General features: G+C 45.2%; 1 protein-coding gene across 3 annotated transcripts; it reads left to right on the forward strand.

Moving 5' to 3' along the window:
• Positions 1 to 287: 287 nt before the first annotated feature.
• dtx2 (deltex 2, E3 ubiquitin ligase) lies at positions 288 to 13,610 on the forward strand. 3 transcript variants are annotated; one of them, XM_069716111.1, is made up of 9 exons: positions 288 to 965; positions 1,494 to 2,082; positions 3,619 to 3,677; positions 6,253 to 6,531; positions 7,720 to 7,787; positions 7,922 to 8,089; positions 8,678 to 8,839; positions 9,729 to 9,818; positions 11,361 to 13,610. In XM_069716111.1, the coding sequence occupies exons 1-9, from the start codon at positions 635 to 637 to the stop codon at positions 11,622 to 11,624; spliced, it is 2,010 nt and encodes a 669-aa protein (XP_069572212.1). In that variant the 5' UTR covers positions 288 to 634; the 3' UTR covers positions 11,625 to 13,610. The 3 variants fall into 3 exon arrangements, with proteins under 3 accessions (XP_069572212.1, XP_069572217.1, XP_069572224.1); XM_069716116.1 differs by having other exon boundaries at positions 290 to 965; positions 6,445 to 6,531; XM_069716123.1 differs by lacking the exon at positions 6,253 to 6,531 and having other exon boundaries at positions 292 to 965.
• Positions 13,611 to 14,918: the final 1,308 nt, after the last annotated feature.

The raw sequence follows: 14,918 nt of genomic DNA on the forward strand, positions 1-14,918 counted from the left end.
TAATTTTATAAAAATTTATAAAAAAATAATTTATAATTTTTTTATATTATTTATATTATTTATATATTTTTTTTAAATTATAAAATGTATTATAAATTTTATAATAAACAGTGAATAAACACTGTCGACTGTGTTCCCTGAATTTTTGTAACAAAAACTTGACATACTGATTCATACTGCGTAAAGAGACTGGCGGTGCTACGGGTCGTGTGTGACGACCGGCGTCAAGAAACCGGCGGTTGTGAAAATGCGCGTTCGTCTCCGGGCTCGCGTCGAGAGTTGCCATATTTCCGAGGGTCCGTGAACGCAGCGAGCCAGCAGAGGAAGGAGCCCTGGCAACGCTGTCACAAAAGCCAGCGCGGTTCATCCACGTCCCCGCTGAGCCTCCTCCGACGCGTCAGCTTTGTCAACATGCACCTCAGTGTTTGCCGAGGCTGCTCACCGTCCGATCCGCACCTCGCAGCTTCCCCGAAGGCCCGTTAGCAAATTCACGATGGGACTTTTCACCGAGCCGAGCTAGCAAAGACTTTCGTCTCCGTCGCAGCCACAAAATCGAGTCGATCAGCCGAACCCCGAACGAGTTGTTGTTAGCCGGAGGGGGGGGGGGGGGAAGCTAGCGAGCGTCGGCCGAATCATGGCGATCGTGTCCGGCTCCTGCGCCCGGGTGAACGGCTCCAGAAACGGGCCCTCCGCGTCGGCCGCGCCGTCCGGGTCCGTCGGACAATCGCAGCCCATGATAGCGGTGTGGGAGTGGCAGGACGACCTCGGCTACTGGCGGCCGTACAGCGGCCAAGTGAGCGCCCACATCGAGCGGTGCCTGTCCCCGCGGGGCCAGAGAGGAGGAGGCGGAGGAGGAGGAGGAGGAGGACCCGGCTCGACGAGCATCTGCCTCGGACAATCAGACCCCAGCCTGTCGCCCTACCTCATCGACATACCGAGCTTGAAGCAGTTTCGGCAGGACACAGGTGAGCGACGCTCGACGCGCCGCGGGCCGTCGGACGCGTCCCGCTTTAAATGTGGAGTCATTTTCACGTTTAGCAAAAAAAAAAATACGCAAGGCCCGGTTAGCTGACGCGGTAGCTGCGTGACGTCACCTTGCGTGACGTCACCTGGCAGAGGCGCTGCTGTTTCGATGAGTGTTTACTTTGACGCAAACTGAGATTAAGACCAAAACTTACTGGGTGTTACTATGTTATTATAAAAAAAAAAAAAAAAAAAAGGTAGTTGACTTTTGTCCACATTACACGTTGTTACAACACGTGACATTGTGAGATCATCGTGTGGTTTTGTTTTGAGCTCAGCTGATTGCATTGGGCTCCTTTCAAATTAAAAGTCTCTCCAAACACGCACCGATGCATTGTGGGCATTTATTTTGTTCTTTGGGACGTTGGCTGCTGAAAATGGGGATTTATTCATTTTTGATTGTTGCACGGTGCATCTTCACCAAAAAACAAATAAATAAATAAATAAAACGGTATCTTGTTGTTTTTCAGGAAAGACGCGGTCGGTGCGTCGCTCCCTGTTCGCCCAGTCCTCGGGCCTCGGCAGCGGCGTCTACTGGGAATGGGTCAACGACGAAGGAGGGTGGACTCCTTACGAGACTCGAACCTCCATCCTCCTGGAGCACAGCTACCAGGCCCGCCAGGGCACGGCGGACCTGGGCCCGCACGGGTACAACTACATCGTGGATCTCACGTCCCTGGCCCAGGTGAACAAATCGACGGGCTTCAGGCGCCAGGTGCGACGGCAGTGCAACCTCCCCTACCCGCTGGCCTCCGCCGGCCCCCCGGCCATCCCCTCGGCCGTCGCCTGCTCCTGCCAGCAGTGCCTGAGCCACAGCAGCACGGGGCCGATGCCCAGCCGCTCGCGGCACTCCTTTTCGTCGGGGAGTCTGAACCGGCCGAGCCTCCAGGTGACGGGGAGGGTGGCGGCGGCTCACCCCGCGTCCGTCTACTCGCCGTACCCGAGGAGACCCCTCTCCGTCGGGGGAATGTCCTGGGGCAGCCCCTGGCCTCCGCCCGCCTCCGGCAGCCAACTCTCCGCACCGCTGCTGACCAACTCGGCCGGTGCCAACGGGTTAAGGTCGGTATCCGTGTGGCTCAGTGTAAAACAACAGGGAGGGAGGGGGGGGGGTGTTTGGTGTCTGCCCCGCGTTCGGTCCTCCTTCCTCTTTGTCCTTCCTTGTCCGTCTCCACGTTTTTGATCCATCCTGTAAAACAGGAACGGGCATAACAGCGCTCCAGTGGTAATGTTTGCGTTGGCCCGGTTCCCGTCACTCTCGTCTGTCTCATCTCTGACCTCCTTTTTTTTTTCCCCCTTTTGTTCCCTGATGGCACAAAAAAAAAAAAAAAAAAAAAACTGGCTCTCAGACAAATTGCTTACTTAAGTGTCACAGTGAAAAACACGGTCCGCTTCCAGTTTTCTCTGGGCTCGTGTTTTTCTTTCCCACACAGAGTTTTATTGAGTCTGTTATCTGCCACCATTAAAGCAATAATGCTTTGGTAACACCCTGGAAATGTGAGTGATATCACCTCTTTTACCGCTTTATGACAACAAGGCAGGTCAACTGGTGTCATCGTACGATCAGCGACGCATTTCCTGGTATTGTGTTACCATGGTACCGACACGTTGGTTCAACATCAGCATTTCTTCATCGAGAACTAATTTCAGGTCTTATTTCGTGCTCTCGTGTTGTTCGTTAAAACGTTGGATTACCTTAAAAACAAAACAAAAAAAATGAACAGAAATAAACTTGCGACACTTCAGTGGAATAATCAACCTGCAATAAAAAAAAAAAACAGCACGGTTGTCATGTAAGCATTTAACAATGAGATATATGACAAGTAATCATCAGTAATATGGGTATAAAGACTACATATGGAAAAGGAAAAATACTAGAACAGTCTTGTAAGTTCAGAAAAATACTGTAAAGAAGCCTTTTTTTAATATCAGTAATAGAGAACACTTATTCCGTATTACATAACTCAAAATGTAAGATTAAATGTAGTCATGTGTCGATAATATCAAACGTTATGTTTAGATCGGATGTATTTGGGTTTTGGTGACTCGTACTTTGAGCTGCGTGGAAACTCTGATCCCCATTTGTGGCTTTTTTTTTTGCAGACTAAACCGTTAACTGAAAACGTAATGGATCGTAACAAGTCAAAGTTACAGCACTTAACTGGACTCGGTTCAGAGCTCCTTCATATTTCAGGAGCGGCGGCCGCTCATTTCTTTTGCTCCAAGGCTGTTTTGCACAGTAAACACATTTCGTTGGGCACATATCCATCAATATATTGACCGCGGAGTCACGCTCCCTCGTCGCGCCATGCGGTCAGTGCCGCGTTGTTGTGAATCAATCCCAGACACAAATAATTAGTCCTTTACCGGACTGTTGGAAGACACTAAAATAAAAGATAAAAGAAACCTGCCTTTCCAGGCAGGTTATATTTTCCCTTCATTTCTTCTATTCTTAAAATCAGCTTCTTTAAAAAAAAAAAACCTCTGACGTGGACTGAAAGCTAAAATAGTTCCTGGTCTTTGTGTTGTTGCTGTGTCTTGTATTTTTTTTTTTTTGTTACTGACTGAATGTTCCTGTCTGTGTTTCCTGTCCTCCAGTGTTCCTTCCATCTCTGTGCAGCTGAATGGATCCACCAGCGTGAGCTCTGCCCTGGCAGGTAAACGGGTCACTAACCATCCGTCCGCAGTGCAAAACAAAATAAAAAAAAAACAACCTCTGCTCGGCCTGCTCCGGCTTTTTGAGTTTTATCTCAGTAGATTGGTCCGTTTTTTTTGGTCGTTTTTCTTTTCTTTCCCAGATGCTGCTCCTGTGCATTTGTCTTGTGAGTGTCAGTCTGTTTAGGAATAACATGCCAGAGAAAGCAGGACGGAGGGATATAAAAAAAAAAATATATATATATATATTGTAGTAAGTGAACGGCCACCCCAAATGTGAAGCAAACTTTACAGAGAGAAGGGAAGCGACGCTGATTTCGGCGGTAGACATGAAAACAGCCTCCACACACGCTTGTTTTTTTTAAATATATATATCTATATATATATATATATTGCGAGCCCACACGAGTTTCCTCTTGCTGTACAAAGCGTTTGGCCCTGGATGCAAAAAAATTCTAGTCCTGATCCGGTTTTCTCAATATCACTGAAGTTTGAATGATGTCTCGAGGCTAAACAACATAATAGGTGGGAGTCGTGTTTCCTCATACAACAGTACGCCCTTGGTAGTGGAATATATCCATTCACTTTGCATACGTGACGTAACATTTGAATACTAATGTGAAGAAATGCCAACGACCTTTATTGCATTTCTTACGATATGAAAAATGAGCCAGAAAGTTTTGTCGCAGCGTTTTGGTTATCGTGACTTTGAGATATCTGAAAATGCTGCGAGTGAGTTAACCGAGCTGCTGCCGGATGAATCGCCGTCATTCAAACCGACGCTTTCATATCCCGACCGGTTGTGCTGAAGACAGGCGGCGATCTTTTAATTTGGACAGAAAAGCCGAACGGAGCGGAATCGGGTCGGGCAGGAAGCCAGTCGGAGAAAGAAAAAACAGACAAGAGAATCCGGTCAATTTTCAAAATAAAACACCCTCGATTGTTCGTGTTGGCGTTACGTTTACAGACGTGTCAGGATCGTCCCGGCATCACGCTCCTCCAGGGGAACTGATGTTTTATACTCTGGCATTTTCCTCGCTTGCTTCACTTCTTCTAAAACTGTATTTCCTTCTTCTGTCCAAACACACACACACACACACGCGCACACACACACACACACACACACACGCACACACACACACACACACACACACACACACACACACTTCTCAATAACATGTCAAACCTGTGTTGACACCTGCACACTCACTGTGCACCAACACCCACGAAGCTTTCATTCTGCTCAGCTCGACATAATGCAAAATTCATTTTTGCCATGTCATCATGTTTGACAAGTAAAAAAAAAAGTATATAATGTATAAATATATTAGTTAAAAGTAATGGGCAACTATAAAAAAAGAAAAAGAATAATTTAAGTAGATGTTCAGACTCATTAGAGTCAAGAGGTTATGAGCTCTTGTGAAGTCCTGTGTGACGCAGTTCGGATATCAGATTTATATTAATAAAATATGTTATATATGAAGTTATCCCATACAGAGCCATTATTTTAACAAGATTTTTTTTTTTTTTTACCTTGGCATGACACGCATATTAACCCGTTGATTATTCCTTGCGTTTTGGTGAAACGAGTGCAACATCAGCAGGTTGTAATTGTCGTATAAAAAAGGCAAAATTAAAAAGACAGCTTCTTTTTTTTTTTTTTTTTTGGTTCCCTTCTTGCGCACGTCTGAAACTGGAAAGTCAGGTCCCGGGTCTGCGATAAGCTGACTACCTAATCAATACAATCAGCCTGGGAAGGAGCCGGCGGACCAGAACCTCATTAGTGAAAAGCACCGAACCGAGACTTCAGAGAATCGTTTTGAAACGGAAGGTCACTCGTGCGGCGACGTCTCCGAATGTACAGTTTTAACGCTCATTAGTCAATAATGAACATTAATGGTAATCGGTGCTGGACTTGATACGCCGGATTGTTTTGGGTTCGAGCGCGTGTGACGTAAACACCGACGTCTTTTCTTCACTGTTGGAGGTTGGATTTTAAAAAATAATAATAATATATATATATATATATATATATAAAAACACACACACTAAGTGTTGCTGGTCTGTGATGTCTCGGTTTGATTTTCGGGTGACTTGACGAACGATGCCTTTCTTCTTTTCTTTCTTTCTTTCTTTTCTTTTTTTTTTTTAAACTTAACTTCCTGCGTGTCATCTGCAGACCAGCAAAGCGGTCGTGGCCACAAGTTGCTTTGAAAAGTGTCACACGAGTAGAAAATGCCGACTCGGTAGTACGTCTTATCTTTTGATATTACCTAACAAGAAAAAGAAGGAAGAGGTTGGATTTCGTTTGAAAAGTTCTCGATGACGTCTGACTCGAACGGGGGGGGGGGGGGTGGGGGGAGAGATGAGGGGGTGGTGGGGGGGGGATGAGGGGGTGGGGGGGTCGCGGTAGACGCATCGGCTGCTGCTACATTTCTCATACCTTTTTTGATTTGTTCCTTTCTGCTCCCTGCATATCTCCACTTTGCTCTTCAACCCCCTCACCTGCCCCTCCCCTCCCCGCCTCAACCCCAACCCCAACCCCTCCCCCCAACCCCTCCCCTCCCCCTGCTCCAGGCATGGCCTCCATTTTGATGTCAGCAGTGGGACTCGGCGTGCACTTCACCTCTGCCCCCCTCCCTCAGCAGCAGCAGCAGCAGCAGCAGCAGCAGCAACAACAGCATCAGCATCATCAGCAGCAGCATCAACCTGCTCCTTTCTCTCTTCCTCCTCCTCCTCCTCCTCCTCCTCCTACTCTCCTCCCCCCAGCCAGCAGGCCCAGCAAGCCCCCCAGCAGCAGCAGCAGCAGCAGCAGCAGTTCAGTTAGCAGGAGAGCAAAGAGGCAGCACAGGAGAGGTAGCTACCACGTCACCGGCCCTCAATCCACCTCTTCTTCTTCTTCTTCTTTTTTTTTTCCTCCATCTTTCCTCCTTTCGGTCCACTTTTCATCATCACAGGCTTCAGGAACATTTCTTTTCCTCTGTGTGTGTGTGTGTGTGTGTGTGTGTGTGTGTGTGTGTGTGTGTGTGTGTGTGTTTCTCACTAATCCACTTCTGCAACTGCCGACGAACACAACTTTGATTGTCCTCCGGCTGCCTTTCTTCACTGCGACCCTGATAAAATGAGCCGCCCACGCAGCGGCTCACCGAATTGTGTTAAATAAAGGAAACGTTTTGCCAAAGAGCACCGACGCTGCTCACCGAGACACTTTTTAACTGTCCGTTTAAACTTCACCAAATCGTAGTCTGGGTGTTCGTTCGCGTTGTCATTTTGGCGCAAAGGACATCTTTGATCTGTAATGAATCCCGTAGCCAAACAAACAAACGAGTCGTCTCAAGTGAGACATTTGGATGCTTTTTCGTGTCGCTCAGATAAAACAAGACATTTAACATCGTTTTTTTGGTGTTTTTTTTTAACTGGTATTTCTCAAATCACTAAAATTTGGAGTGTATTAATGAATAAGATGTGTTCGTAGATGAGTGAATCCACCAAATTAACCCCCCCCCCCAAAAAAATGAAAGCAGAACGTGCTTGGGTGCAACTCGGCTAATTTTAAATGATCGTCAACGCTTTGTTGCTCATCTGTATAATGAACTTCATTTCATCGCTGCCTTATTTGCTTTCCTCATCTCTGCTTATCACGACCACAATTTGCACTTCTTCCACTCTCATTGTTTGACACGTCCTAACTCGGGGAATTAAACGGAGCCGTAACAAACTGAAACATGACACTCGGAGATGAGCCTTTAGTTTGTTCTGCAGAATTTCATTTTCCTAAACGGACTTGACACTCACACGCGAGAGGAAATGGAAAAAAAAAAAAAACAAAAAAGCGGTGTGCAGTCTCGCGTCCATCCCTCACGCTGCCCATCGACATCCGTCCATGCTTTGCCTTTATTAATTTTAGGATGTTAGCCAATAGAACAAACGTCAAACTAAAAAAAAAATCTTTGAGAAAATCATTTCATCTCACCAGAATTTGTTTGTGTGTTTTTCTGTCCCGTTTGTGCTCCATCGTCACTTCGTGTTTTGTCCGTCTTCCAGCTTCGGCTCAGAGACCCGAGGACGTGATCCAGCGCTACATGGAGGTGGTGGGCGGCGTGTCGGACGAGGTAAATGTTTGGTTGTTTTTTTTTTTTCCTCCAAAGATAAATGGGAAAATGTCTTGTTGTTGGATTTACAAATGGACGGACGGTAAGTTTGCCTGATTCTGCACTGAACGCACGTTTCCTCACGTCCCCTTCAGGACTGCATTATCTGCATGGACCAACTGTCCAACCCGTCCGGCTACGAGACCCCGTCCCCAGAGGAGGGAGGCCGGAGCATCCCGCCCGACACCGTGGGCAAATTCATCAAGTGTGGGCACACCCTGCACATGCTCTGCATGCTGGCCATGTACAACAATGGAACGAAGGTAGAGCTCCTATCAACGGGTACTTTTAATGAGTAATCCACAAATTGTTCGATTTATAAAATATATATATAAAAAAAAAAAAAACTTCCCAGTTTTCGTTGACCACAAGTTGTAAACCTTCAGTTTATAGTTTATTAAATTCTCACTTTAATTTTTTTTTTTTTTATTCTTACCTAAAATTCCTCCAATGTTTTTTTTTGTTTTTTTTTAAATAAAATGAGTCCGAATAGTTGACTAATCATTTGACAGACTAATAGTTGCCCCTCTTAGCTTGTCCCTTTTTTCAGTTTATGTTGTTTGAGCTGCTTCCAGTATTTAAAGCGAAGCCAACTAGGTGCTGGCTGTAGTTTCATAAACATCACACCGACATAAAAGTGATTGATCTCGCAATTTGACTTCAAATCGTACTTCAATTAAACTTCATGACGTGAACAGACCAGCGATGCAGCGATTTTGGAGCCAAAGGAACAAAAGTCTATCGACGGGATAATCGATCAGCGCCGAGCCATTTTCGTATTGATCGGTTCGGTTTACGAGACTCCTCTTCTTCCTCCTCCTCCTCCTCCTCCTCTTCCTCCTCCTCCTCAGGACGGCAGCTTGCAGTGCCCCTCGTGTAAGACAATCTACGGAGAGAAGACCGGCACGCAGCCCAAAGGCAAGATGGAGATCTACAGCATCGCCCAGTCGCTGCCCGGCCACCCGGACTGCGGCACCATCCAGATCATCTACAGCATCCCGCCGGGCGTGCAGGTACGTCTGACACTCGGCACTGGAAGTTTGCATTTCTTTTTTTTTTTTTTTTTTATCTTGTTTTTTTTTCCTACCACGGAGGAAAAAAATAAACGTACAAATTTTATTATTTATTTATTTTTTTTAAAAGCCCCGACGAGGAGCTGAAGAGGTCAAAACTCCAGCAACGAAACGTTAATGTCAAGAGCTGCAGGAGTTCAAACGCGGTCGAGGAAAAAAAAATAGCCAACAGGCAAAATAAATTACTCGGAGCGGGTTCGGTGAAGCCGGCGGAAGACCGCGAGCGACTGATAGACGAATGCTCGGTGCTTAATGCGCTCTAATGGAAGGATTTCATGTTTCACTTTTAAAAGAGAAAAATTGGCAGAGGAGGAGGGCTCCCTCCTCTTCAGACTCTCGCTCTCCGTTTTGGTTTTTTAACGGTATCTCTAAGAATCGGAAAATGTTTTCTCATCTCCAAAATTAGGATTTTGCTTGAATTCAACATTAGAAAATGATTGTTAAAAAAAAAAAAAACAGTCCGTCCTGTGAGTTCCTCCACGGTTACCTCGAAACATTTTTATCAACAGATTAATGTTCAGCTATACAAGAGCCTCCTTTTTTTTTTTCCATCCAACTTTATGACATTCTTCTGGGAAAAAGTCTTAATTTCCATCTGGCTGTAACCATGACAACATCAGCTGCAGCAAAGTTGCAAGAACTTCAAATGTGATTTGTATTGAGCTGTTGCTTTTTACTCTTAAGCTACAAAAAAACCCCACTGATATTACATGACTTTATTGGTCCAACTGATCTCTATTATTGAACTTCATAAATTCATCAATTGGTTTCTGTCCTCCTCCTCCTCCTCCTCCTCCTCCTCCTCCTCCTCCTCCTCCTCCTCCGACAGGGCCCGGAGCATCCCAACCCGGGACAGCAGTTCACCTGTCGAGGCTTCCCTCGCTTCTGTTTCCTACCGGACAACGACAAGGGCAGGAAGGTACGAAAGCGCCGCGTTTAAATCTTCAACCACGACGCATCTACACGCAGATTATTAACGCTCTCGCTGGCCGTGTGGAGCCGCGAGCTTTGTGAGGAAGCGCTTGCAAAGTTTTATCCCTTCATCAACATCATCACCCGAGTTACACACGTTTTTTTTTTGTGACCACAACATTTATCGATAGCGGCAGCTAAAGTCATGAAAGTCGAATCACTTCCGTGCTCGAGGAACACTTGAGCTCCTATAAATAATCCGTGATGTCATTCACTAACGGTAAATTGGATTACATTATTCCAGTTGTACTTTACTGTAGGTGTGCCCGAGACTCACTCCCTCTCTCTCTCTCTCTCACTCGCTCACTCCACCGGTGGGATGTTTTGTTTGTACTGCACGGATTTTGGAGATAATGAAAAATGTCCCACGCAGTCCGTCCCACAGCAGGGAGGCGTTCGCTGGTTCAAATCAGAGCGCCGTTTAGGGAGCGCTGTTCTCTTCAATCACATCATATCTGCGGTGATTAACTGCGGTTACGCAATCCCGTTTATAAGCATCCTCGTTTGGAACGACAGCCGCGGTTCAGCCAGTTCAATCTACTGCCGAGCTCATTAGATCTACATTTATATGATATGATATATTATATTACCAGTAAAGCTGGTTTCTTTCAAGCTCATGAGATTTTCCGTCAACTGTTTATTCATCCGGATGGATTAACCCACTCGCGGCAACAACAGAGCACGTTACTGAAAATAATAATAACAATAATAATAAAAGATAAGATGGAGCCGATGTAAACGCAAAGCACTCGGCAACTAACTTAGTTTTGTTTTCCATCAACAGACGGTTATTACAAAGTGATTTGATTGCTAAAATATTTAAAAAAATATAGTAAAAGATGTTCAATAAAAGTCTAAAAGTTTTCTAATTTGTCTGACAAACACTACAAAACCTAAAGATTATGTAGGCGACCGACATAAGACTAATAAAAGCAGCAAATTCTCGTTTAACTTTTTAATTAACTATTAATCCGCTATTAAAATTGTCGCAGGTTGTTTCTGTCACTCAAAACCCTTTTCTCTCTCTATTATGTCGGTGGCAAGTTCGTATCGTGATTTCAGAAATACTTTTCGGATCCCGTATCTGAATGGACAACCGATTGAAGCTGATCTCAGATTCAGTGAAGCAAGTTGGCGCTCAATAGATGCAAAATAGTTCATCTTGAGGTTATATGCATCATCGATTAACCTGCTGACTATTTTCTTGATGAGTTGAGAATGTTTTTGTCTATAAAATGTCTGAAAGTAGTAAAAAAGAAAAAAAAAAGAAAAAGAAAATGCTCCTCACAAGCCCGTAAAACTCAGATTTTTTTTTCTAACAAAAAAAACCCCACATATATCCAGTTTACTTATCATGCAAGACAAAAAACAACAAAAAAAAAAAAGTAGCACATCTTTTCATGCCAGAATCTGCAAAGCAGAGGATGATGATTTTAACTAACTTTGCTTCTTGGGTCCTTTTAAAAAATAAAAAAAATAAAAAAAACAGGTCCTGGAGCTGCTGAAGGTGGCGTGGATGCGCCGCCTCATCTTCACCGTGGGAACGTCCAGCACCACCGGAGAGCCCGACACGGTGGTGTGGAACGGCATCCACCACAAAACCGAGATGATGTCCAACCTGTCGGGCCACGGCTACCCCGACCCAAACTACCTGGACAATGTTCTGTCTGAGCTGGCCTCTCAGGGCGTGACAGAGGACTGCCTCAAACCTCCGGGAGGAAGTGGCGGCGGCGGCGGCGGCGGCAGCAGCTAGGTCGAAGCACCGAGCTTCAAACACACTTTCCACTCACTGCTAACCACCGAGTTAACCCTTCAAAAAACAAAAAAACAAAAAAAAAACACCACAAAAAAACCTACAAAAACAAAATCCTCCTCTGTGGCCGGGGCGCAACCTCTGTCTGTCGCTCGGTTTAACGTCAGCGTCTGCCTCAACCTCGTCGAGTGAGCGAAGAGGGGCGGGGAGTGAGCTAAATAACGAGTCTTTTTGGGGAAGGAGCGCCTCTACGTTTCTGTTCATCACATATTTCAGGAGACTGAAAAAAACAACAACAAAAAAATATTTAAAAAAACAAAAAAAAACAGCTCCTGCGAGCTTCTTCCATCAAACCGCCACAAACTGGAGGTTGGTTTTTTTGGGTTTTTTTTTTTTTTTCCTCGTCGAGCCTCATCCGTATCCCCAGTTACCATGACGATGGGAGTTTACACTGGGGACATAAATCTCATGAAGCACTTTAGTTCTGACGGTGCATTTAGCCGACGACGTGCGCGATCTCCTGGTGAAAAGGGCGGGAAACCTGTTTTCAAGTCGGAAGAGTTTCTGCTGAAAACATGTTGCGTTTAGCACTACAACATACTAAAAACTTCAAGTAGCAAAGTCGGTATATATTCGCCTGTTTTGATGAGAAGGGGCAATACTGTACTGTTGTAAATAAAGAATATGAATTAAAAGTATGTAGAAAAAAAAAAAAAAAAAAAAGAGGCCGTGGTCACCGGGGGCTGCCGACCGAAAGTCGAATCATCTGTCGGAGACCCTGAGATTCTTTCTTTATAGTCGGGCAGATTTTTCCATCTCAGCCTCCTTCTGTGGTCGCCTAGCAACCTGCTCCTCGCCGCCCAGCTGTTGACAGCCGAGGGCCTTGTCGAAGTGTCCCACAAGCGCCCCTCGGCTCCGCTATAAATGTGCAACTAGTTTTTTTTTTTTTTTTTTTTTCTCTCTCTCTCTCACGGAAGCAAAACGGCCGGGCAGGAAGTCAAACACAGGAAGTGGCACAGAGCAGCCACTCGGGTTTTCAAAATAAAACAAGCCCGCGCAGACTCCCGACACGACGTCGTCTACCTCCCTCTGTCATCTGTCGAGTAGAAGAAATGCATATCTCGGTGTGAAATTTAAATTCACGACAATTAAGGATGTGGTTGTTTTTTTTTTTGACAACTAAAACAGCCACGGATTTTTTTTTAGATCCATGTCGCTGTTAACTGAAGTCAACTGAATTAACTTTTGTCCGCAGTCTGCAGCAAATAGCAGCAAGCAGACACACAGTCAGCAGACTTTTCTCCACTCTTGCTTTTTTTTTTTTTTTACAGTGTAAAATAAAGAAGAACAAACATCTTCGTCTCGAACTGCTGCATCTGATTCGGCTTTCAGCCCTCGTGTCCACGCTTTTTTTTAAATTTTTTTAAACATTTTAACATTTCTGATTTGACCGTGTTATATTTGATTGCCTAACACTTTGATAAGCAGATGTCTGATGCACTTACATGGTGATTCGTCATGTTTTATGTTTGCAGTATCTGTGCCCGACGGGGAGGTGGGACGGGCATCCTGCAGCCACTTTTTTTTTGTTGTTGTTTTTTTTTGTGTGTGTCACTTGATACGTTTGTTTTGTTTTACCATGTATGCGAGAAGGAACGAGGTCATTTCCTGCGTCCGAAACGGATGGGATGGACCGCCGAGATGGAAACACAACAACCACAGAAAAAAAGAAAGAAAGAAAGAAAGAAGCTCCGGCTGAGAATTTTTTTTTTTTTTTTTTGACTGTGTGACAATCAAGGTCATCGAACTCGTCTTGATTAACCAAGACAACGTGAAGCCGCGCTCGTGCTCCCGCCGGCTGTAACCTGTATCCACGCGTGTTATTCTGCAGTTACAGTCGCTCGACTGAGTCTCGACATGTACACAGACAACATTGAGAAAAAAAAATGTAAAAAAATATCTGCAATAAAGAAAATAATGCAAAAACGAGTCCCGGCTCTCATCTGTGACTATCGGGGGATGAAAAGAGTGAAATAATCTGCGACGTGGGCTCAAGATCCTCCGATGTGAATATCGGGAGTGGGTTTTTTTTTGTGGTTTTTTTGCACTCCGGGGTGCTTCTGCTTCTCGTAGATGGACTCATTACTCGGCCTCAGCAGAGCTTAATGGCTCTCGGTAGATGGTTTCCTGAAGCGTTATAGATTAACCGTCGTGTTCGAGACCAATCTCGTGTCTGGTGGAGAGGGGGACGAGGGGGACGTGAGGGACCGTTAGGACGGACAATCTGCAACAGCGCTGGAGATAAAACAATAAGGAGGTTTTAGCACCGAAATGACCGCCAGAAATAAAACCGCATCACGCACGCACAGGCAGACAGACAGGCAGACAGACAGGCAGGCAGACAGACAGACAGGCAGGCAGGCAGGCAGACAGACAGGCAGGCAGGCAGGCAGACAGGCAGGCAGGCAGGCAGGCAGGCAGACAGGCAGGCAGGCAGGCAGGCAGGCAGACAGGCAGGCAGGCAGGCAGGCAGGCAGGCAGACAGGCAGGCAGGCAGGCAGACAGACAGACAGACAGGCAGGCAGGCAGGCAGACAGACCAGTTATCCAAACAAGGAAGCAAAAGTAAACTGAACACAGATATTCATACAAAAATATATAATAAAGTAAGAAAATATCCACTCAATGTGATGGACTTACAAGGAAGCCAGATTTAAGATTTACGAGGTAAAAAAAAAACCGTCAACAAAACAACAAAACTTATTTACCTGCAGAGCAGGCGATGATGCAAAAGCAAACATACACCCAATATATATATATATAAAAAAACAAAAAAACAAACCGAGCACTTTCTCCACCGGACTCATCCGGTTTAAATGTTTAAATGTCGTTTCTATGGAAACAAACTTACCTTGTTAGCATCGTCTCCTTAGCCGTTAGCTCCCTAGCGTGATAAACTCCAGTTGTAGTTTTACTAGTTTTACCGGCAAACAATTCGCCGACGGTACTTCTCGCCTGTCGCCGGGTGTTACTTGTTTACCTTCCCGAACCCCGCTCCGGTTTTGTTCTCGGAAATTCACGTCCCTGTACCCACTTTTTTTTTTTTTTTTTATCCGGCTGCGGGGTTGTGAGGTCACGTCGCACGACCTTTGACCGGTCCGTCCGACCTCTGACGTCATTTCCGGCTAGACTGAAAATTCGTAATTTAATATAAAAAAATTTTTTTTTTTAAACTGTCCAACTGTTTGACGAAATTCTTGATGAGTTATAATGTGCTATTTTTAAGTATGTGTCT

This window comes from Brachyistius frenatus, unplaced genomic scaffold (genome assembly GCF_029030835.1).
Source record: "Brachyistius frenatus isolate BFR_SWC_R1_liver_20210118 unplaced genomic scaffold, ASM2903083v1 Contig_5, whole genome shotgun sequence".
Classification (NCBI taxonomy): domain Eukaryota; kingdom Metazoa; phylum Chordata; class Actinopteri; family Embiotocidae; genus Brachyistius; species Brachyistius frenatus.

What these genes read in the sequence shown, in the direction of transcription:
- dtx2 (XM_069716111.1), top strand. Translation starts at nt 635, where the DNA reads ATGGCGATCGTGTCCGGCTCCTGCGCCCGGGTGAACGGCTCCAGAAAC. An exon ending in GCAGTTTCGGCAGGACACAG is followed by an intron (nt 966 to 1,493) that starts GTGAGCGACGCT and finishes GTTGTTTTTCAG; the next exon opens with GAAAGACGCGGTCGGTGCGT. An exon ending in ACAACGACAAGGGCAGGAAG is followed by an intron (nt 9,819 to 11,360) that starts GTACGAAAGCGC and finishes TAAAAAAAACAG; the next exon opens with GTCCTGGAGCTGCTGAAGGT.